We start from the raw sequence: 25050 nt of genomic DNA, 5'->3' as shown, positions 1-25050 counted from the left end.
TTTTGGAGTAAGAGTTTGGCTTTGTTTAGGGTCTGTTGTCAGTGCAGTAATTTGATGGGCACAGGTAGGGAGGGGGCACTGCTGGAGCCTGAGAAGGTGAGTCACTACACTGGTGTGCACTTCAGAAAGTGATTTTGTAACCACAGGGAAAGGAAGCTGCACACACACAGAGCTTGCTGAAATGGAGGGAAGTGTCCTTCAACAAGAACTTAATTCCAGAGTGATAATTTGAAGAATCTTTATTGAAACATTCAGAAGAATGAAGCTCATTCCAACAAAACTACTGATTTAACACTTCCAAATATAAAAACATTAAAAATTAATCTCTGTGGTGATAACTTCATCTCCAACAAATTACTCTTATTATTAACATACTTCATTGCACCAAAGAAACCAAGGAGGAAGACTAGTCAACTTAATTGCTTTTGCACTTTAGAAAAATTGCACTGATTTACATAAATTACCCCAACAGCAAAATTAACCTTGTTTGTGGCATCCCAGCCCTGCAGGCTTGAGGAGCTGAGAATCAAATCAGATGACAGTACAATTCAAAAACCCTAAATTTTTCAGATTATCAAAGTAAGCCCCAGGACCACCACAGCCATTATGGTATTAATGGATACCCAGCGGGAGGGGAGGAAAAAACCCAGTATTTGTATCCAGTTCTCCAGGGATGAGGTGGTAACTCAGGGAAAGCAAGTATTGCCAGAGATTTTTCCAGAAGAGGCTTTGAAAATCTGCAGCAAAGTGATTAAGATGATCCAGGAGGAAAACACTTTTAGACCTTGGGTTTTGATTTTTCCAAAGTAGTCCCAGACACTCTGAAGTTGTGCTGTGCTGTAAATAACCTAAAGAGTTCCTTTAGAGTCTGTACAATTCCTACCATAGGTAAGTTACTGTTATTCAAAAAAAATAAGTGTTGAAACCATCACAAATGTATTGGTTTTTCAAGCTTTACTACAGCTATCTTTAAAAATACACAACAGAAAGAACTCCAGTTACACCACATCGACGTGTGCGAGCAGATTTGGTGTGTGAATGCCGTGCAAAGGAACGCAACGGTGCCTTGGTGATCCTTCCCAGGGGTGGAAGCAGGGAGCTGCTCAGGCATGCAGAGGCACTATCTCTTTCTAAAAGGCCCAGAACTCATAAACTTGGTCTCCACTGCACCCAGGCTGGGTGTGTGAAGTACAACAGCAGAACAAATGGTGGCTGGCCAAGCACGCTCAGTGACCCCATTTACACGGGCCCTCCCAGCGCGGCTGCCGGGCAAGGTGCTGGATAAGGTAACAAAGGGAAGCAGGACAGTAGTGTGACTGCAGGAGAGGCTAAACTCAACTGTAAATACTAAAAAGGTGAACAACTGGCAGTTGGTTTTGGTTTTTTTAATATAAAATGTAGTAGCATAAGATCATTTTATAATTACTGGGTGCAACTGTGTTTTTACCCTTGTGCATGGCTGATGGGTTTGTCAGTAAGTGTTACCATGCAGATTCCTGCAGGAAGGATAATTGCCAAGTGTTTTTACAAATGTTTATGAGCACTCAATAAATTTCACTACTGCTTTGGTGACACGGACATGTAGAGGATTAAAGCAACTGTAACAAGAGTATGATAAGACAAATCTCTGTCCCAGGGGAGGGAATTCATATTTGTGCAAAATCCCAGTTAATAAGTTACAGTAGTTATTACTGTACTAGTGTGTGGCACTGTTCACATTTGCAATGCATCATTAACACCCTGCCTCCCTGGGCAGGGGCTGCCTTGGCAAAGTCTGAAATCCACACTGGATTTTATCTTTCACTTGCTTGTTCCTCTCCCTTTGCACAGTCAGGTGGCGATTTGTCACTGTGAGTGTCCTCAGTGTTTGTCTGTGCCTGTGCCACCTCCTTCTGCTCCTCTGGTTTTTCTGTCTCCAAAGGTCCTTGCTCTTGGCTGGGGGATAGAGCTGGGGGTCTCTGATCCATCTTCTCCAGGTCATCACAGTGGCTGATGGAACTGGTCTCACTGAACCCATCAGAGCTTCGTAGAGACCTTTTAAAAGCTTTCTGACCTGTGAAGTGTTTGAAGCACAGTACCCATGAAGGCAGCAAACACAAACACTGCTGTGCACAAGTTCAGTTTCAAAGGAAGCATTGGAATTCTACAACAGCAAAAAACCAGGTTTTGTTTGGGTGCTACTTTGTACCTAAATATTGACACCTTCCCCTGCAATTAGAGACAGGTCTGCAAAGTAAAAGCACCTGTCCTTGTATCCTGTAAATGCAGGGACAGGTAAAACTGAGCTGGAACCAAACTGCCTACACACACACTGAAGTCATTCCAGGGAAAAAACCTGCATGGAAAACTACAGGCTGGAAGCCACCTGCTCAAAAGGTGAGTTAGAACTGTGGGTTTCCTGCCAATCAGATCAGCATTAATTACTAATACAACTATACAGAGAGTGCCACAGATTGAACAGATCTTCACCTTAGAAGGACTTTGTCCACAAAATATGTGGAAGCAGTAGAAATGCAGTTGCTGAACTACATGATTACATGATGTTATGCTTCTATTTCAGATAGAACTGTTGGCTTGTTTCTTGCTCATTTTTATAAAGCTCAATAACCTCATAATATTCTAGAGGAAGATTCCAGACTTCATGGACTGTTGTCAGTTAATGGGATAACAACTTCCTGTAGTCCCAGGAAGAATTTGTGGGGAGAAGAGGTTGGGGTGGTGGTCTGTGCCATGTGTACAGTAAGGTTTTTAAGGTGGCAGAAGATGAGCTCCAGTTCCAGATATTATGAAAAATGGTAAATCATGTGGCTCATCCTGTATCAGGATGTTTCAGTGAGTTTTAGAAATTAAACTAAGACACAGAAACTCACCAGGAAGTCTTTGCTTTGCAAGGCTGGAGGTGGGAGTTGGTGGTGGAGTGGTGCCTGTTCCTTGGGCCTTTGACACGTACGTGGATTCTGTGGATTCCAGAGAGCCTGTGGGTTTAAAACCACAAAAAAGTTGGTCATAACCCAGGCTGGAGCAGTTTTCTGTTTGCATTTGTAAGGTATGTAACAGTCTGCTTGTTAATGCACATCTCTGAAACTGCATGTGCTGGTTGAGTTCAAACTGCCACGTGCTGGTGGATCCATTTCTGAGTAACCTGGGACACGAGTGCTCACACTTCAGAAATGGATCACACTCACTTCACACACTGCTATACCCTGCAGTCCCTTTTCCATTCTGCCCTGGGCACTTGACATGTTCCCAGCTGCAAGCTGTGGAGCAGTGCACGTGGAAGGGGCATCTACCCATGCAGGGTCAGCATTCCCAGGGGAACCTGGCTGTTCTCTGCTGGGAGGGCCTCCAGTTGGTGCATCCAGAACCAGAAAGGCCCCAAGCACAGCAGGAACCCTTCCCTGCAGGTTACAGGCACACAGCCAGCCAGGCCAGGTGTGACAGACACTGCTGAGTCCAGAATATTCATTCTTAATTCTGCCACAGTATTTTCAAAGTGGAAATTTATAATTTCACAACGTATTATGTTGGTATATCAATCTCAACGATGTAAAAGCTTAGAGGCAGTTCCTTCCACATCACCAGATGTGAATTACAACTACGAGAGTAAAACAAATGTCTTTCCCATGGTACTATTCTGTTCTTTGCTGTCTCCCACACAGCCCAGTCCATGCCAGTCCCAGCTGGCTGTAAGCTGTCCCTGCTGGACATGCACAGGTGATATCCCCAGCCAGGATTTCGGACAGCCACAGTTCAGGGGCCCAGCAGAGCACAGTGCCAGCACTCTGGGGAGGGTGCACATGCACTCACAGGAGGGAGCAGCGTGCAAAGGCCAAGCTACCCCACCAGCTCACACATTCATAAACCTGAACTCCTGCAGCATGTGCAGCCAAAAGTCCCAGAAATTATTCCTCTATTAACAAATGCCAGTGTCTGTCACAGCTTTCTTAATGGGACTCAACACACAAGAGCAAAATGTAAACTGTATGACTGAGGGTTGGAGGTTCTTCCAGGGTGTTGCAGAAATCGTGCAAAGCATGTTCTTGTAGATCCTGAGGGTGGATCATGTCACTCATGATCCAACCAGCACAGGAAGGTGCTGCAGGTTCAGTGTCAAACTGGGAACAGCCCCAGCAACAGCAAAACGGTGCAGGTGCCCTTACCTGCTGTCAGATTGAACGTCCTTCCCTTCGGAGAGGCTTGGAAGGGGGAAAACCAGTTCAGCACAGAGCCCACTACAGGAATCTGTCGCAGCAGCCCCTGCAAAGCACAACCCAACACTGGCTGGTGAGCAGGTGACCTGTTTGTGACAAGTTCTCTCAAGGTACAGCAGGTGTTTAGAGCCTCACCTCCTCCAGAAGTCGTTCTTCGTTTGCTTTCTGAAGCTGAAGCTGTGCTTCCTGTATCCCTTTCCTAACAACTTCAGTCATGTTTTCCAACAGCTAGTAAAACACAGAAATAATTACATGTATTATTCAGACTTGAAATTGTCTTTTCAGTTCAAGTTTTCAGGATCTACACAGGGTAGTCAGGTATTTTTCTAATTTAAGACAGTATTTGACAACCTCTGTTTCATTATGACTGTAAATTAAAGAATGCACAGGTTGACTGCAGGATTTTTAACAGATAAACCCAAAGGAGAGAATGTAATTTTAAACAGCAAGGGTACTTTTTTTCCTTAACACTTAGAAACGAGCTTGTAACCCAAAGTCTTTGAAGACCTGCTTAGCAACTAAGGTGAATATCTGGGAAGCATTTTTAGGTTTATAGAGCACATTTTGCTTTCTAGAAGCACCTGGGACTTAAACCAGCCTTGCAGCAAGTCTAACAAGGTGTATGCCAGCCTAGGCTCCCTTTGTTTTTCTGATCTCATAAACAGCTGCCACTCTGGTCCTCGTGGCAGCCCAGGCCAGCACCAGCCACGTTTGACACTGCAAAGGACGGGCAGTTCACTGGGAGAGCTGCGGGGCAAGGACGGGACAAACCAGTCCAGTGAGGAGCTGACCCCCAAAGCTCAACAGCCAGAGGAGGGAGTGCAAAGGAACTGCACTTGGAGCACCAGGAAGTGCTCCAGTGTGTTTTCTGGTCCACTCAAGATGTTTATCTTCAGTTTTGGTTCTGACTTTTACTGTATTTACTCCATGTCCTCAGGGCAGGCTGGCACTGATGCAGGTTTTTTTCTAAAAGCTTCCCCCTTGTACCAACCATCCCTCACCTAAACGGGGCAAGTGGCACCATATTCCTGTGGGCAGAAACAGGCCAAGGAGTTCTGAAGTTCTGTTTATTTTTTAGGTGAGGAAATTAAATGCCCAAGACTAGAGGAAAGAAGGGAGAGATGTTAATTTGTGATGCAGGTCATTTAGGGATTCTGCTTCAGAGAGAACATCTGGAGAACTCTAGTCAGGTAAATGCTTCGACAAATAGGAGTTGCATCATCAGCTTTATTACTTTAATAGATTATTTGTAATTTCTGGTTTTAAGACACCAATTTAAAGTTTTTCACATATTTTAAGGCATAGTTTTATCTTAAAACTGGTATATAAAGAATTTCAATCCCACCACATCAAGCAGTGAAAAGAAACATCAGCTCACAATCAACCCTCACCTTCACTTTTGTTTTTTGACAGCTTAAATTTTAGTGACAAAATGAGCCTATTTCAGTATCACTGAAGTTTTTCATTAAAATAACTGCACACAGGACAATGAACACAAGTCCAGACATCCTCAGAACATCACCATCTGTAACAAAACATTCCTTCCACAGTGATTAAGACTGTTGTAGGCAAGTACCACTTTTACTTTCACAAAGAACAAAACCACGTCCTGAAGCCAATATGAAAGGGGAAATAAAAGGGCACTGAAATATTCTGGGATTTATTAATACATACTCTTGAATTTTCTTCAATTTCTCTGCCTGTTGCTGCGATGGTTTCAACCAACTCCGACACATCCAGATCGTCCGTGACCATTCCAATGTAAACACAGTTCTTCTGCCCCCCAAATTCTGGACCTGGGAGCACAGGGAGAACCAAGTCTTTGTGATGTACAAACCTGGCACAATCTTGCAGTGGCTGCAACACCCATGTGTGTCCATCTGGAAATCCTGATACACACCCCCCCCTTCAGTAATTAAGGGCAGGATCTGCATGGGTATAAATTACGTAGACAAAAAAGTTCAGCCCTGGGGGTTTGCAAAGACAGAAAACAATCAGAGCAAGAAAGACAGTGGGTATTTTATACACTCAAGGAGTATTATAAATATCAGAGTTAAATATGTTTCAAAGTCCTGCCATTTACAGCTTACTTGGTTCCACAACCGTAGGGCACTTAATTCTTGAAAGCTGGCTGGAGAAAGAGCAGAGTTCTGAGTAAGCAAATTATTGCTACTGCAGCTGTCATGTGGCACTGTGTAAATGGGAAAGTGTGCCAGTTATCACAAAAGTCATCTGAAGCTTTTAATCCAGCCACAGAGAGCAGTGAAACAGTGAGTGCCAGTGGGTTTGGAATGAGATCTGCTCTTCACTAGATCCAGCACAACCTGGGAAGGCTGAGTTTACAGAGAGGAAACACTGCAGCTTTTATTCGTTCTGACAAGGAAACTCTTCTTGGTGGAGCTGCCCATAAATCAGTTGTCACAGGTATTTCTGGAACAGTGCACCCTGCTCACCTGGGGAACACTTCCCAGCTGAAACAGGGGGGAGGAGGAAACAGTTACAGATGTTCTTTGTGCAGTAGCCACGTAGGCAGCAGCTAATTTTGCACTGTAATGACCTATCAAACCATTCTAACACAGACAGGACAATGACCATTAGCTCGAACAGAAGTTTTTTAAACAGTGCACTTACCCAAAGAAAAAGTGAGATCTGACTCCAGTTCATTTAACTTTTTCAGGAGTTCTGTATTGATTTTTTCGAGTTCTTTTTCTTGTTTGTCATCACTCTTCTCATCACTGTGGTAGTTGTACCTTCAAGCCAAGAAATGGTAATTTTACTTTACAGTACATACAAAAATACCTGCACATTTAGCACGTTTCTGCAAGTTGCTGTATTTTATGGATGTTACAGCTCAGATCAGCAAGTTTACTGGCACTTGTAATCAGAGATGCTGGGGTGGGGCGAGTCTGCTACTGCAAGCTCAACACAGTAGATTTGTATCTGATTATACTTGAACTGTTTTGACTATTCAGAAGCCTTCCCAAAGGATCAGAACAGGCACTTGGAGGTTTTTTTCAAGTGCTATTCAGCATATCAGTCATGTATTCCTGTCTGTTCAAGCACAGTTTATCCAAACAATGAAGAAGATAATTTACCTTACAACACCTAACCCAGGCCAGCCAAGATCTTCAATATACAACAGGCCAACTGTTCTTCTCACTTCTTGCTCGAACTCCTCTCTCAGCTGCAGAGTGCTTGTCAATACCGGTATCTTCATCTTCAAGCAGTCCACCAACTGATCAATGTCTTGTATTTCAGTTCCTAAAACTAAAGAGCAGATGTGTAAGTGAGTGATGTATGTGATGGCAGCAAAGGCCAGCATTTACCAGGGGCTGCCTGCAGGGAGTGTTACCTGCAGAAGTCATCAGGGGGCTGAAGCGCACACAGGTGCCTTCATCTTCCAGCTCCACCACATCCACTCCACTGGCAGGGACCAGCTGTGCCAGCTGCTCTCCCAGCTGCAGGAACAGGGCACACTTAGAGACCCCCACAGAGCATCATCTCCTGCAGTCCCTGCCTCAGGCTGTGCCCTCAGCTCAGGGGAACCCCATGCAAAGAGTTCTCCCTGTTTCCCAAAATCAGTTCTCGTACCAGAACATTTCAGCCTACTGGGGACATGACTGAGTCTGACACATCCTTAGAATCGAGAAAATTCAGGATAAGCTACAATTGTTACAAATCATAAGTTTCTGCAGAACTGTCCCTCAATGGCCATGGTTACAGCACAATCAACCCAACCCAACCCAGCCGTGTGCTCAGCTCTCTGACAGCACAGGTTTCTAGAATTTACCCTCCAGAGCTGGAAAATAAGGCTGTCTATTCAAGAATACATGGACACTGTCAACAGAGTATCTGGCTGATTTAAAAGAATTCAAGAGTTTTCACATATTCCCACAAGACCAAGGGAAAAACCAACAGCTCTTAAGCTGCAGGAATGACTTCAGTAGTAATTACATGTAAAATAATCAGAAATGTGAAAGCAGCTTTGCTCCAGAGCAAAATAACCTTTTAAATCCAAAATATCCTCTAGTTTTGCAAAGGATATTAGACTGAGAACAAAAACTTTCAAACTAGTCTAACAAAGGGTTTATAAATCCCAATGAACCCCTGAACCATTCCACTGTCACTTCCCTTTCCCTAAAGAGAAAAGCATCAAATTCTTACCCACTGATTGAAAGTGTCATAAATGTGTCTTTCGTTGCTTATGATGGGGTGCTGAATAGTTGAGGCCTGTGCAGCATGTGAGGTCTGATCTGGATCCAAAGATATAACAATCACAGAAGTGGATTTTTATTTACTTAATTAAACAAAAGGCAACCTAAAATTTAGATAAAAGACAATTACATTTCCTAGGTAACATAACACATTCACACCATGTTCTGGGCCTCAACCAGACCAGCAAGGACTTTTCTGTAGAGGTATGCTGAACAGGATAAATACTAGAACTAAAACACAGTTGAATGTAACTGTTTTTAAAAAAACTCAGTAAAATACTTGTGAGTTTTGAGGTTCAAATGCCCCAATGGAAACAAACTCAGTGTTTTCACAAAATTTGTCTCAGCAGGCTGCAATATTTAATTTGATGCATTCAGCTACTTTTTTTTTTAATCAAGTTTTAATGAGTACTTGGTTTTAAGCCACACAAAGTTACTACTAAGAATTTAAGAGCCCATTATAAACATAAACCATGCAGAAATGGACATTTTACATCCTTGTAATTCAGGTGGGTGACTTCTCCCTAGTAAAGCTTTTCAAATCAATATACAAAGCAATCCACCAAGTCACTGGAGCTGGATGAGTAGGTTTACTTTGTGAGTACAACCATGACTTGGATTAAACCCCAATCAATAGTCCCTCATGCCCAACAAAAAAATCCCCAGGCAATTAAAGCCAACACTCCTAACAACACCACAGGTTCCTCTGGCAGTTTTGCCTCAGCCACGGCCACACTGCCACCCTCAGGGTGTGCACCACAAACAGCACAGCAACATCCTCTGCTGGCACTGAGGGGACAAAATCCCCCGTCCTGGGAGCACATCTGAGTGCAGATGTCCTGCTCAGAGACACGTGACAGCATTTCCAGAGCTCCTGATGTGTTCTGCTGGATTTTAATTTACTGCAACAGCCAAGTGTAATCAGTGAACTGGAGAAAGGCGGTGCCTGCCACTGCCACCAAGTGTTTGAAAGAACAGGAAACCTCAACAAACCAAGAGCTTCCCCCACCAGCACAGTCAAACACTGCAGCTTGTGAGAGACTTCCCTCAGCTGCTCTCAAGATCAAAATCGTATGCAAATCTCTCCTCACTCAAGAAGGCAGAAAATTACTTGTTATGAAAATTTAAACCACTGCGGTCTATCTAAAAAAAGCAGCTGTCACGTGTATGGATTGTGTCACTAGATTATGAGCAGCATTCACAATCTTTTAAAAAGCATGTTACACAAGAGAAGTGCACTACAAAACATCTATCTCAAATTCATTTAGTGAATTATTAGTTTAAAATACTGGAAAGAGAAATTTTTTTTTGGTTGATTTTCAGTAAATCACATACCTCTATTTGAATATTCCTGGACAAACTTGAAAACCACCACTGGTGAACTCAGTTCATCTTCAACCTTAAAAAAAAAATAGATATATTTGTCTGTATTTTTTAAAGATTTAACAGTGTGCATAATTCCTTAGACTGGAGAGCAGAGCATTTTGTTTTGACAGCAGTAACAATGTTCACACTATCTCAGTACTGGAAGTGAGCTCCAGGAGTGGAAGCAAACATCTCTAAACACAGGAAAGTAAATCATTAGGCAGTTAGGGCAGAACTGGATTAATTCAAGGTATGCATCATTAAAATTTGGGCACTATAAAGCATAAAATCTAAATACAGCGATTAGCAAATATACTATAGCAAGCATTACAAAGTTTATTTAGTTTTGAGTATTTTCAGATATTAGCATTTAAAAAATTCGCTTGGGAATCACCGCAGAATCATTGGGAAACATCAAGGATGTTTCAGTAGGAATAACAAGATTATAATTGATCCTGCCCTGGGGGTAGGAGAAATGGACTGGGTGTGGAGGCAACCTGAGGCTGCATTTCACAATCCTAAAGATGCAGGATTTATTTAAGTGGAAAGGGTAAATGAGACAGTAACTTAAACTTCCAAGGCCATTAATACTCTACAGCTTACTCAATAAGCTGACTACATTTTCTATACATCAATGTCAATTAAAATTGGGAGCATGAGGGCAGGGAGTAAAATCACCAAACCCTGTTGGACAGAACATCTCACAGAAACTGCATTTGGAATTCACAGATGTATTACTGAGAAAATCCGTGTTTTAAATGGAATTAAATCAACTTCTGAACATAGTTTCTGGAGGTTACTCTGTCAGCTCCCGAAGTGCATGAGCAGAGAGCAGTGGAACAAACTCAATCTGCAGGTCACACACAAACAAGTCATTTCGCTCTGTTTGAGCAGAAAACATCTTCAAAACAGTGGCTATGATTTAAGTAACATTTTTAAAATATCTATTTTAGTCAAAGTTATTATCATTTAGCAGACAGACACCAAGCTATATAACCAAAGCATTAAAAGCAGACTGTACCGAAGTTTTAATGAAATCCAGGTTTTTCAGGTTTTCCAGCAGCCTTTGACTCTAGAAGACCACACAGAGGGGGAACAAAAGGAAGAGAAACACAGATTTAGAAGTTGAAAATTATTCTGAAAAACATTAAAGAGTAACTTCCTATTTTTGAACAAACCCCTACAACACCTCAGAGATTCATCCAGTTTTTACTTGTAAATTTAGAATGTAAGAGAAAAATACTGTCTATTTTAGTAAGACACTGACTACAGAGTGATTTTCACTAAAATAAAGTCTTGGTGTATTTGCTGACAAAGTTCCAGAGATGTTACAACTCCAGTGACCAACTAAAGCAGTGCTGTAGCACAAGTTAACTTTCTCAAAGCTATCACAGCCACTGGTTCTGGTGGCTTCCTAACATTTTCTTCTTAGAAAAGACACTCTTACATTGTGGTTTAAGAGTATTAATAGACTATTATAAAAACAAAGATCAATCTTAGATGCCACAAAATCTTATTCACTAATGACACTCTCACTCCTTTAGGTCTTTCATGCCAACAGCTTCTTCACCAACCACTACAGAGACTTCTCATTTCCATTTTGCCTTTGATTTTTTGTATGTGCTGCACCTTTAAGAAAGTGTTTTGCATGTAAACATCACATTTAGTAACTAATACATTATACTGGACCTTATTTTTACTAAGGTAAGGATTCAACTTCAAAAACAGTGCACTTCCCACTGTATCTCAAAAAGTGTCTTGAAGTCCTTCTTACTAAAAGTAATTTACTATCACTTTAATAAGTATGATGCCAAGTAGAGTAGGAAAATAAGAAAGCCTTTCTCTGTACAGCTTTCAAGCACAAACAGTTAAAAGTGACAAAAAAAGTGATTGTTATTTCACTGTTTAGAAAGAACAAAGACTGATTATGCCTTGATTTTTAAAAAAACAACAATCTAACAGTAAAAGCACATCCTTCCCCCAGACACTCTCCTCTGCTTTCATCATCTGTGTGTAACAGTATGAACCAATGTGCTCCACTGTCAACAGCTACAGTATTTTCAGTTGCTCCTTCTACAATGCACCCCAGTCATGCCAAGGCTCTATTGACAGCTATCCTGAAGCACTGCTGAGCTGTTGCTGACCAGCTGGGAGGCGTGTTTTATCCTCTCCACGATGCCATCGTGGCCCAGGTACTGCAGGGACAGCCACAGGGGCAGCGCACGGAGCTTCTCCACTGGCTGGCTCGATGTCAGCCCAGCTGCCAAGGACTGAGGAGGAGAACAAACAGAACACTATTAACCTCTCCTCAATGCTGCCATTTTTGCCAGCTTTTGCAAGTTATAATTTACATCTTTATCAAGAACAAGACACTACACCGTGATCAAAAGCAAAATTTCCAGGTCTCGACTGAGGAGCTGAACTCACCAGGGATGGGTCCTCGTGTCTGTAGAGAGTCACTGCAGGCACAGCTGGGAGCCCCAGCCAGGAACCCAGGGTAAGAGTCATGCTGTCACATTTTGTAGCAGCCTGAAGTTTATTACAGTAAGCAGAATGTAAGCCATACGGATTTTGATTAGATCATAACCTTAAAATCTAGAGCACATTATTAAGTTTCTAGATAAACATACCAGTACAGAAGAGGAGACATAACCCAAAGCCAAAGTTGCCAGATTCACACTGAAAAAAAAAAAGTGGGTTTAGCACACATTAAATATGTATTAACAGACAGCATTTTAATCTGCAGTTTAAATATTCTATGTTGATGCATAAAGGGAGGTAATTTTTGTTCATATATTTTTCATTAACAATGCAGTAGATGTTGCTACTTGGTATTCCAGGACTGAAAATTCAAGAGTAAAAATCCATTTCAATCTAAAAGTGTTTCAGTCCAACCTTTGGGGAAATCATCCCCTAAAGTGCTACTCATAATTTAGCATCAATTTGGTATCAGAAATAAATAGTATGCAAATATAGTACTATGAAATACCAAGAGAAACAGTCTCTCTGCTCCAGGCTCAAACTGGGAACACTGGAGTTTTCACTGACATTGTCTAAGTTCTTGGAATTTCACTTCCTCTTGGTTTAATCCCCCTCTCGGTTATGATGCACACTGCACTTGCTGCAGCACTCCTGACAACCTTCATCAAGTGTCATCTACTCCACACCCATTTCACTCTCCCTTCTCATTCTCAATAATCACTGTAGAACATCCTCTCTCATTCAGAAGGTCTTCCAGGCCTCCCTGGCCTAGAAGGTCTTTTAAATCAAACTTCAAGCTCTTCAAAGAAAGGGCAGGTAAGATCACCATATGCATAAAAGCAATCACTAATCTATGCTGAAATAACCTCTCCAATTAATTCTTCCTATGTATGTAAATCAATTTCTATCTCAAAACGACCGAATTATAACCATATAAAACGCTTAACATGACAACAATAAAGCTGGCCCTGTGGCTCCCCACCAGCGGATTAGCTGTAGAATTCCATGCTGAGAATTAGTTGGAGTTTGTAATGAGCGCAGTTGTGGAGCAATAATTCCCAGTGCCGTACCCTTCCACGTGGAGCCACATGTTGTGCTGCTCACAGAGCTCCTTCAGCCGGCCCAGCTTGTCCGTGTGCCCCGCGCCGGGAGTGCCTGGGATGGACGGGGACAAGGACGGACACAGGGTCAGCCTGCACGCCAGGGCTCTGCACAAAGCACCTCTCCTTCTGCTTGACATCCCACAGATCTTTCCAAGCCCAAAGCAAGTAGCAGTCACCTCCATCATTTGTACTTAGAGCAAGTTTTGTTCACGAGCAGTTGGGTTTAGTTAACGAGGAGGAAAATGGAATTTTTCAAGCTAAAGTTGATGGCACATCCACCAAAAAACTCTGAAGTGTTAACGTGAAACTGATTTTCAACAAGAGATTTGCACTCACTAAAATAAGTTACAGTCATATTAATACATCAACTGACGTAAGCAGAACCACAGCAGTATAATCCAGCCTAAAATCAGCTGAATAAAAACCCCTCTAGACAGATAATTGTTGTGTGGTCATTAAGGTATTTCTTGATATGCAACCACTAAGCTGCTTAAGAAAATATATTTTGATTTTTATATTATATATATATTTGTGAAATAGCAGGGTTTATTTTTTATTGTTTGTCCATAGCACTTACCAGCATTGGCCACAAGCAACAAAGGCAGTTTTCCAGACTCAACATCATCTTTAATCACTCTGTCCAACAGAGCAACATCCTGTTATCAACAAGGAAACAATATGTTTGTCAAACACCAAATTGTTTCTCTTGAACTGGAAAAATGCATTAAAAATAGAAATGGACAGGATTGTGGCTTGCAGCTTCTTCTTCTCAAAGGCAAAATAATCTGAAGGTCAAATACATACTTGGGAAAATTACAACACAGATACATCATGTAGTTTGTGAAGGTACCTCTGAGTACTCATGGTTTAGAAGTCTTGCACTAAAAAGCACCTTTACTTAAATGCCATTAAAAATATTTTGCAAATTACAAGACCAGGATACAAGCTGCTTCTAGAAATTTTCCATCTATGATTTGTACAGCTATAAACCAGAAAGACTTAAAAGGCTGAAAGCACGTTAACAAGCTTTTCCTACCAACATAATTGACATTCATTTAATGAGGGAAAAAAAAAAAAAAAAAAAGGCATAACCAAAGAGTTCTTAGGAAAGACAAACTCACCATTTGGTGCTGAGATCCAAACATAGTGTTACAAGGCACACGGCACATGCAGGAAAGGGGCAACCCCAGCTGCAATGAAAAGGATGGAATTTCAGCCACTGAGTAACACTCATTTCCTGTCTTCACAGAAATACACAAAAACCAGTATGACAATAGAAACCTTAATATTACATTATAAAGTAATTTGATGACAAGTTTTAGCAGGAAACTTAATAACAGAGAAAAACAACAGTCAGCTTTAGTTGACTCGTTAACTGCAACACTTGGCTTACCAAGGACATCAACTTCAGAGAACTTTTACCACCTACTTCCCAAATCATTTTGGCTGAGACAAGTTCCATCTATGATACCATTTTTATTTCTCTGCAGTCCACATTTTTGATTTGTGAGTAGTGTCTCTGCATAATTAGGAAAAAATGGATTTCTTTAAAGTTCTGGGTTGTGGGGGTAATTTCACTATCCCAAACAAGATCTTCTGAAATTGGATCAGCACAATCTACTCCTGCCTCAACAGTTTTTCTTAAAAAAAACCCATAAATATTTATTGAACATAGCAGTACAGGGGCATCATTCAGTACTAATTTTGCCATAATTCAATGTTTGCAAATCCAGTATGTTTGGGCTCAGGCCTATTGCACCACAGCTAACAGCTTATGTAAAGCACAGTGCAATCTGAAAACAATCACTCCTCTTTTAAAAAGTTAGCACATAGGATCCTTTCACTGGAAATATGCAGAAAATTTCTCTTCCTCCCACTGTAAGGCTGCTGCAAAACACAGGCAGTAAACGAAAACTGAAAGTATTTTTCCCAGACCTACTTGCAAGCTCTGCTTGCAGCCAAATCCCCAACTGATTGACTTTACCTGATTGCAGAGAGCTTGGCCCAGGCCTGCTCTGGCTGCAGAACTGATGTAAATGACAGGCTGCTTAGAACAGAGCACGTTAAACCCCTCTATTGTATAATCATCATAGCGCGTGTGAATAACGAGGCGACAGATTTTTAGGAGACCTTCACGATCATCTTCATGGTAATAAGCTGATCCATTTTCATACCTGCAAGAAAAGCCAAGAAAATATGACCAACAAAACCAACAGCCAGTTTAGTAACTAAAGTAACACTGACAGGCAAAGGAGCTCAGCAGAGGACAAATGATAAAAAACCCTTCTCTTTTCCCAGGTTAAAGTAGATTAGAAGAAAACTTTGATAGGACAGGCCAAGATTAAACAATGAGGGAAGCCTAGTATACATTTTCAATTGGACACAGAGATAGAATAACAAAGGAAGAACATCTGGGTTCCTAAGATTGCCTTTACCCAGTTCAAAACCTTGCTTACTAAGAGCAGAGTGCAGGAGGAAACACACTAAAGGCTTCATTCTGGTGTTAATATATGTAAATTCTGGACTGCTTATTTTAAAGAGAATGCAACCTCACATTCTTAAGGCTAAGTTAAGTTTGTGTTTCAGACCTCTCAAATATTTGTAAGTTTGTGATACAGTGGGTTGGTTCTACTGTTGACATCCCCAGTCCAGTCACACATTTTTGAACAATCATCACTCCCTCATCACACATAACTTATTCCCAGGGACTCACCTGAACAGCCTGCAGAGCCAGAGAGTAGTATCAGAAAGGATCCTTGTTGTAAGTTTTCTCAGTCTTTCCCTGTCCAGCACAGATATGTAAGCAGCCAAACTATGTCCCAGTAGAGCCATGTGACCCTGTTCACCAACATTTTGGAGCCTGCAAGGCAGAACAGAGTAACTGCCAACGAAACACAAGCCAGGGACATGGCAGTAAATTTAGGTCTATGAGTTTTTAATGTAGAGTGGCAGAATTCCTTGACATGCAATTTAAATATTTAGCAGAGAGAAGTACAGTGTATGACAATCACCCTCCTGCCACTGAGCATTACACACTGAACTGTCAGTGCACACAAAAACCCCTGCACTGCACTTGGCCCAGAAACACCTCAGCTGCCCTTGAGCCCATCAGCCAACACCAGCTGGAACCAAGCACCTGACCTGCACCGGGACTTTAAAGTGCATCAAACACACAAGGGACTTTAAAGTGCATCAAACACACACCTTTTCTCTCCCCATGCACAGGACACTCAGGAGACTTAATATTTTTAGAGGCAAAGCTTTTATTTGTTTCATGGGGGTTTTTTTGTTCGTTGTTTGTTTTTTTTTCTTGTGGGTTTTAGGTGTCTTTTTAATCTCCAAAATGTTCTTCAAATGTTAAGTTTTCAATTATCTTCTGCAGATTAGTTAGTCTTATTTCCATTTGACAAAAAATGGAAACAAATTTTATTTCCTTTTGTTTCTAAATCCACAGAGATACGTGGTAAAAAAATTTATTGGTATTCAAAGCATTAAGACCTTCAGACTTAAAACAACTTTCAGGAAGTAGAAAAAATGAGCTGTCACATCAGAAACAATTCCCTGGTATAATTCAACTTAGTAACTAGTAATGAAAGCTTTATCATTTTAAGAAAGCCAAGCCTCATGGATTATTCTGCTTCATTATACAATGTAAGGTGCCATCAAAAAGTTACCTGGTTGCATGATATTTTACACTTGAAAATATTTAATATTTGAATATATACAGAAATTATATAGACTTATACATATATAGAACTTATACTTAAATGCATAGGCTCTATAATAATCAGGATACAATAAAATCAGGTATCTTCCACAGTAACTGATATTGGCCTTACCTATAGGACTGAGAAGTTTCCTCTTCCTCCTCTCCATGCATCAGGTTCTGAACTAACTGAAGGATGCTCACCATATCCTGGCCACTGGGAGGGAAAAAACAAAAACCACATTAAGAAATAAAAAAAAAAAAAGAAAAAAAAAAAGAAGGTAAGTCACACTGCACAGCAAGACTCAATGATCCTGATGAGTCCTTCCAACTCAGTGTATTCTACAGTTAATGATTATATATATGATTAATACTAAAGTTGCCTGGAAGACAAACATGCTATGTGTATTTTACATATTTAAAAAAGAGCATTAGCTAAAAATTATTGCTGCCTACCTGCCTTGGAGTGGTCCAGGAATGTCCTTCCGTGCATACTTCTTTTCATTTTCCTCCTCCGCTTTTCTAAGTTAAAGACACAAGAATAAACTATGCATTTAACACGTATTTGTGGTTTAGAACATCAAATAAGTAATTGACTTTGACTTGCAGAAATACAAACTGACGTGTCTGCAGTCTATTTCACTGACAATGGGGGCATAAACAAACCAGATGAGACCAAACAAAAGTTTAGCTCAGACTGAATTAGAGAGTTGCCAAGTTTTGAGGTTTTGTTCTTGAACAGAAAGCTCACAGAAAAGTCTCATACAGACACTAATTAGAAGTTACTTGCACTGCAATAATAGTAAAAAAACCTCACACCTCTGAAACATCAGGCTCACTGGACTTGTTCTGAATATTACAGACCATGCATAAAAATATGTACATTTACTTTAAAAATCCCATCATCTGACAAACAACAGTGATTTGTAGAGGTGTAAGCTTCAGAATGGCAATATGACCTCAAACTACTAAGAAAATGAGGCTTTTTCCTGCTCAATGCCAGCAACACCAATAACCCTCCCCTCAGCACAAAGAGCTGGTGGGTTTGTATTATACCCTCTGCAGGTACCTCTGATTGTCCTCCAGCATCTTCATGGCTTCATTCAGATTCTTTCCCATTTCTGCCAGAGTAGGGTCGACCATCTTTCAGGAAAAAGAAAACAACTTTTTTCTTAAAAAATCAAAACCCATTTATCTTATTGGTGTCCCCAGAGCATCCTCAATACAAATCCATGCACCAGCCAGATTCTTGTAAATAAGCCTGTAAGTACTCATTGAAAATATGTTGAATATCCTGAACTCAAAAATATACAAAACAAGAAAATCCTACTAACCTAAAATAAACCAAAAGAACACTCAGCTGTGACGTGGGGTTTCTTATTGATAGATCCAATCTTTTCCTCCACAAGGAAAGTCAGATTTTTTTTTTGTCAGACAAATAAGTGTTCAAGTGCTCCTTATAATGCCTAAATTAAAAAAAAAAAAGAGTACCACACCCCAGAGTCTCTGGGAGTTACCCCTGCAGGCTGCTGAGGTTGGGGGTACCAGGGCAAGAGGTGGGGGTTGTTTAAAGGAAAAATCCCAAACAAGTTGAATCCCCACTGCAGGGATTTCAGCAGCATTATTCCTAAAGGCCAACTTTCCACCCCTGCTGATGGCACACAGGCAACAGAGGCAAATGCCTTTGCTCATGCAGATGCAGACACAAAAGCAGATTTAACCACTGAAGGTAGTGGGATTCATTTACATGAGGATTTTACACTATTTTCATCTGGAGGACTGATCAAGAAACAAAAAAAAAAAAAAGTTGAGAGCTGCCATATGTTCAAAGACTATTTTTACCAAAATATTTTGAGATTTAATTCATATTATAACAAGTTGGTGGTGGCTGAAAGAATCAGTAGCCAGGCATGGGCACAGTGATCAGAGCCAGACTGACAGCTCTCTATCCTGTGGCTTTAGAAGTGGCCAGTAACAAATGTTTGGGGGAGGAACAAAAGAACAGTGCAAGTACTGAGTAATATTTTGCCACCAGAACTCCCAGCATTCAGCAATAAATTGACCCTTCAGTCTTCTACAACATCTGCTGGGTATGAAGGCCACAGTTTAATCTATTACTAAGTGAAAAAGCAGTACAAATATTAAAAAAGTTCAAGACATACACTGCAAGCATTCAATAGTCAGAATACAATATATATAGCTAAAAGAAAAATCTAAACCTAAACATTGGCAATATTCCCTTACAATTGCAGTGGCTTCCAGAGTTGCATCACATCAAATAAAATTTGAAAAGAAGTTCAGGGGCAAAAAAAAAAAAAAAAATCAGTTTTCCTCCTGGAAGCCCTTAAGGGAGTAAATGACAAGACTAATTTGCTGATTGTGACTATCTCACATAATTTAATTCAGGCTGCCATAAGACATGATCAATGGCTGGGAGGCAGTTCCTTGTTTGGACCTCCCTGGGCACCACGTGCCAGTGTTCAAACAGCTCTGCTGCAGATGGGGACAGAGAGGGAGAGGCTTTACAGAAAGGGCTCTGAGCTGCTTTTGTTTGCTCCCAACATCAAATTCACGTCAGAAGTTACAAACCACACCTGTGACTCATCCTGCCTTGCTAATAATTACTCACCCATGAAACCCTCCTGCCAGTAAGCTGGCAGAGTAAATACATAAAATAGAGCTTCAAAACTCCTAAGAAGATACACTAAAGCTCCATAAAACGCTATGAAATCCAGAAAATCCTTGAATTCTAATGTGGGCTTAATTGGGAAATGAATCCCTTCTGAACTTTTCCAATTGCTAAGTGGATATGCAGCAACTTAGTTTCTCCTCTGAATTATGGGGAGAGAAAAATGCCCACCTTTTACTGCTGCATGCTGAATTTTATATATATATATATGTGCTCCTCTGCTCACCAGTAAGGGCATGGAGGTGGGAAGCAGGACATCTGGTTATTTTAAGCCCCAAGAAAAATAGGTGTGGCAGTTGCAGCAAGAAACCAATTAGTTAAGAAAGGTTTCTGAACACACTTTAATAACATGCTATAATAAAGTAGTATATTCCTTTACTTTTTTCTGTAAATGAGACCAAGTGTGTAGAGAATCCAATCAAAAATAAAGTGAATACTTTTTTCACAGTCTTATACTGTTTTTAAAAACAAGTTGTGGATGAATTCTTGAATATCACCTCCTGAACCACAGGACAACACACTTTTTGAGGGGGTTGAAGCAGCAGTAAAACTCAGCCCTTCCCCTGGTACTGCAGGGCCTGGCTCTGCTCACACTCAGGGGTGTCTTTGACCACACGAGTTCCAGGACATGACACGTCCTTGCAGGCTCTAAGGAGGCACCAGCCACAGCTTCTTCCTTCCAGGTGTCCATTCAGCATCCCAACACCTCCTGCCTCCTTCAGCCCCTCAAAGACCCCGACACAGCCAAGCCTGTTTTGACTTTTATCATCCACTGCCTTCAAAACGTGTTAATCCAATTCCCTGGGGTTATCCTGCAATCATAGGGTTGATTAGTGGTTATTTCCCTATTCTGTAACCAACCTGGTACTAGTTTTTTTCAGCACTTTGAACTGTAAACTGTTAATGGCTTTACAGGCCCTGTGTCACACCTTGGAGCCCCTTGGCAGCTGGGGAAAGGATAAGGGGCTGTTCTCCAGCTGTGACGAGACTGAACATGAAGTGCAAGTTCAAAAACGAGGATGCTGCTTCAGATCCCGGTTTACAATCTTGATTCTACATTTCTGTAGCTGCACTCCTAATGAAATAAAGGGATGATTTTTAAACACTACGTAAACTAAGGTGTGTGCAAAGCAACTCAGAGGTGTAGCTCATTTCCTATGTCATGGGAAGTACACCTGAGTTCCCCACTACGTTACTTTAACTGCCTAAAAGAAAGTTTTACCATCAAACCCCCCGGGGGGTTTGATGGTAAAACTGTTCTCAACACTAAATTAAATCTCAAACAATATCAGTATTCTTCAAAGAATACTGTGTTTATTCTGCAGGCTAAGAAAAGTTTAAGATAACAAAAAAGAAAGCAGCCATTTCATGCCTGTTGGGTTTGAATGTAAATGGCACTGTGTCACCACAAGGCTTACAGATATTTACTCTCTGAAGCTTTATTATCTCCTGACATGCAGCAGGACCTGCATGCAGGTGCTGTCATGAGTTTTCTGTAAAATTACCAGGATGTTGTGGCAAACAGCACAGCATCAGAAGACAAAAGCCACGGGCTGAGCAAGAAACCAAAACAGTTTTTCATGTTTAGGGAAAACACTGGTGTAGAGACAGCAAGGAGTTACAAGGGGAAAATGTACACTGTTTTACCACTGACAAAGTCACCTAACTTGAAATGTTCAAATCCTTCGAAAGTTGGTCACTTACATCAAAATATAAATGGAGGGAAAATCAAAATAAAAAAATACAAACATGTATTTTAAAAAAAATTTAAAAGCATAGCTCTGTTAACCGAATTTATTATTTAACACAGACTTCCAGAATAATTTAATTTGAAGTTTACCCCAAAAAAGACTTCTGGATTTCAGGTAAAATGAACTGTAGTTATACCACACAATTAATACATTAAAAAAAAAACCTCCACAAAATAATGTGTGATAAAACAAAGTTAATTTTCAAAATCAAACTATGAGACTGTTGGTGTGCACACCTGTGTGTGAAATTCTGCAATGGTTTTCCTTGCAGTCCTATTGTGCAATGGCTTCAATTCTCAGGAAGTTTCTCATCTGCTAAAAAAAGTCTTTTTCCATCTGCAAGAACCTAATGACTGCAGTCACTCAGTGCCACTGCACTACAGCTGATTAGGTGATGGTACCAAAAGGGTCAGGAAAAATACAAGGTTGTGACAAGTTTGAATACAAGTTTAAAAGTATTTCTCACTGGCATCCCAATTAGCTGCATCTATAAAAACATGAGGAGGAGAGAATCCATGGGAGAGAATCCATGGTTAAAATAAAAGAGTCTGTGATCTATTATGATAATGCTTAAATAAGCACAAGGTAAGTGGACACACATTCTCTGAAGATAAATGTATCCCAGCGTGGATGAATTTCAAATTTATTTATGTAGGGACAAGACTTATCATGACAGCTCATGCTCAAGACGAGATAAAATGCAAATTGTACAGATTTACCACAATCTCAAGCAGGCTATTCCAGGTGGGCACTGACTGCCAAGTGACTCAAAGACCATAATCTTATTGGGACATGTTATTATGCAGAGGAATGCAACTTTTATCACAATAAAGAGAGGAAATAAAAAAATGACAACTCCTTCTACACATCTATCTGCATATATCAAAAAATCAGACATGCAAGTTTTTGTAGGGCCCTCACCATTACAGACTATTCCTCACATAAAGAATATAAATAATCAAAACATGGACTTTCTGTAGGTATTACATTCTTACACAGTGTTTTTATTGCTTCTTATGAAAGCAAATTGCTAAGAACTGTCAGTGCTACCCTTGCCGTGTACTAATGAGCCTTCTCTAAAAAACTGCATTAATTCTCTTTCAGTCCATTTAATAGAGACCATACTCCAAGCTACTATTTCAATTAAGTTTTACTTCATAACCAAAACCTTTCAGAACAAGCAGCAATCAGTGTAACTTTTGTCAGCACCAGTAAAGAACTTAAGCTTTTAAAGACCATCAAATACTCTGTAACACCGTGTTCCTCGCGTGGATTGCAGCATGCCCAACTTTTTCTGCTACCAACCCTTCAGCCACATCAGGAAGGTGCTTCCCGAATTTCCAAACCATCCCTTTTACCGGAGCACGTCCATTCAAACTTCTCTGGGCGATCCCAGAGATGACATCAAATCAAACGCACAGCAAATGATGCGAGGAGGGGCGTGCGTGCACTGCCAGCCCCTGAGCATCCAGACTGTTCATTATTCCGAGTGCACCCAGTCCTCGCACAGCGGGACGGGCTGCAGGAGCCCCCCCAGGGCTGGGGCCTGGGGCACCCACGGACTGTGACAGGGGCAAAATGGGCTCTGCCGCTCGCCCACGCTGCTCCGCGGCCAGTGTTTGCTCTGACAGTGCCCTGGGCAGCACAGCAAACACAGGGCAGCAAACACCTCCGCGGAAAATGGAAAAAAACCCAAACAACTAATGTTTTATTTAATAACACTTCCCCTCCTATCCTGTTCGCACTGCCAGGAAATAAGCTCCATTTCTAATTTTTTTTTTTTTTTTTTTTTTTTAAGGAAAACACCAACCCCGCTCCCAAAGCATTTCCTGGTAGTTATCCCGAGTTCCCGATCCGGGACACGCGTGCCGGTCACACCCGCGCCTGGGGGGGGGGGGGGCCGGCACACCCAGGGGGGCTCCGCGAGGCGACGCCGCCTCAGCACCGGGGCAGCACCGATCCCGACAGCCCCACAGCCCCACATCGCCACAGCAGTCCCGCCCGGCCCGGCCCCGCGGTCAGACCTTCTCCAGCGGCCCGTCCATGTCGCGGGCCCGGCCCGGCCCGGCCCGGCTCGGCCGCTCCACGCTGGCAGCGCTGACGGGGCCGCGCTCGCGCGCCCACCTGCGCCCGGGCCCCGCCCCCCGCCGCGCGCGCCACCGCGCCGCGCGGGACAGGGGGGGACGGCGGGGCGGCCACGCCGAGCGCGGCGCGGGCGGACCGGGGAGAGCGCGGCCGGTCCCCCCCACCCCGCGCGGCCTGGTGGAACGGTCCCGGGGAGGTGACAGGTGGCGGCGCATGCGCAGGGGCGGGGTGCGCGTGGCCGGGAGCGGAGCGCTGTGCCCCGGTTCGAGTCCCCGCTGTGCCCCGGTTCGAGTCCCCGCCATGCCGTGGCCGCCCGGGAGGGCTCTGCGGGGCTCCGGCCTTGGCGAACCTCTCGGCTCTCACCCCGCTGTCGCCTGCGGTGCCACCAAACCTCTCCTTGGCGGGAGCGCTGCACAGCCCGGCGGAGCGCTCGCACCTGCTCTCGGGCTTTCTCAGAGGGGCAGCCCCCGGAGACACAAACCTGGGCTTTGCCCGGGCTTTATCTCTGTGCTTCCAATGCATGTCCCTCTTCTCTCTAGCGCCGTTGACATTATTCGGTAGCACCACGTGCAGATGGTGTTGGCGTTTCCCGCAGGATGTACCGGGATGAGGAGCTGGAAGGGCAGTTGGTGGGCCCGGGCCCTGGCACGGCGTGTCGGCCCAGCGCCGGGCAGCTGGCACTGAGATGTATCGCAATCTTCACACCATCCGTGCCTGTTCATAGTCATCCACCGCGGTACTTTCAAACGCACTGATCCAGGCCACAGAGCGAACTACCGCCTCCGGCCTGGAGATGGTTCCCTCGGTCAAGCCTGAGCCCGTGGCCAGGACCAAGGCGGAACTCAGACTGCGCTCCTCGTTTTCTGTGGCCGAGGGCTGCCTTGCGCGACTGGAGCCACTCTCGGTGTCAGCTCTTACATGGGTTTGAGATCCGCCTTGTGGCATTGGTTCTGTATGCGCAGAGCTGTGTACACGAGTCTCTTCAATCACCAAACATCACTTCTGGATTTCTCCTCAGTTTGTTTGAGGAGCTGAGGGCAAAGTGGAGGAACCCCACGGGCTGCTGCTGCTCAGCAGGTGTGCATGGGCCCTGCTCACGGGGTAGCAAAAAACACTAGCAAAATTGAAAAGAAAAAAAGCCATAACCTAATCATGTAACCAAGCAGCGAGGAGATAATTAAAGAATAAGCAAACAGTGCCTAGTTTACACTTGTCTCTCAATAGGAGGTTGTAGTGAGGTGGGTATTGGTCTCTTCTCCCAGGAAAACAAGCAGTAGGACAAGAGGGCACAGCCAGGGGAGGTTTAGGTTGGACATTTGGAAGAAGTTCTTTACAGAGACAGCGATCAGACATTGGAATGTCTGGAGGTGGTGGAGTCACCATCCCTAGAGGTATTTAGGAAGAGACTGGATGTGGCACTTAGTGCCATGGTCTGTAGACAAGGT

The 25050-nt window shown here is 42.6% G+C and overlaps 1 protein-coding gene across 2 annotated transcripts; it reads right to left on the bottom strand.

The window, feature by feature from the left end:
• Positions 1 to 221: 221 nt before the first annotated feature.
• Positions 222 to 23674, bottom strand: PDXDC1 (pyridoxal dependent decarboxylase domain containing 1). 2 transcript variants are annotated; one of them, XM_050317132.1, is made up of 23 exons: positions 23545 to 23674; positions 18150 to 18223; positions 17537 to 17602; positions 17214 to 17297; positions 16088 to 16234; positions 15359 to 15548; positions 14496 to 14564; positions 13952 to 14030; positions 13342 to 13426; positions 12421 to 12469; positions 12218 to 12319; positions 11935 to 12060; positions 10812 to 10862; positions 9761 to 9824; positions 8376 to 8464; positions 7564 to 7669; positions 7307 to 7478; positions 6843 to 6961; positions 5886 to 6007; positions 4347 to 4439; positions 4161 to 4257; positions 2871 to 2975; positions 222 to 2053 (listed from the first exon to the last, which is right to left on the bottom strand). In XM_050317132.1, the coding sequence occupies exons 1-23, from the start codon at positions 23563 to 23565 to the stop codon at positions 1794 to 1796; spliced, it is 2370 nt and encodes a 789-aa protein (XP_050173089.1). In that variant the 5' UTR covers positions 23566 to 23674; the 3' UTR covers positions 222 to 1793. The 2 variants fall into 2 exon arrangements, with proteins under 2 accessions (XP_050173089.1, XP_050173090.1); XM_050317133.1 differs by lacking the exon at positions 23545 to 23674 and having other exon boundaries at positions 18137 to 18179.
• Between the last annotated feature and the right edge of the window lie 1376 nt (positions 23675 to 25050).

This window comes from Myiozetetes cayanensis, unplaced genomic scaffold (genome assembly GCF_022539395.1).
Source record: "Myiozetetes cayanensis isolate MyiCay16 unplaced genomic scaffold, myiCay2020 scf20-37, whole genome shotgun sequence".
In the NCBI taxonomy this organism is placed as follows: Eukaryota; Metazoa; Chordata; class Aves; order Passeriformes; family Tyrannidae; genus Myiozetetes; species Myiozetetes cayanensis.
Note: the sequence above shows the minus strand (reverse complement) of the source record. Positions and strands in the feature narration are given on the sequence as shown.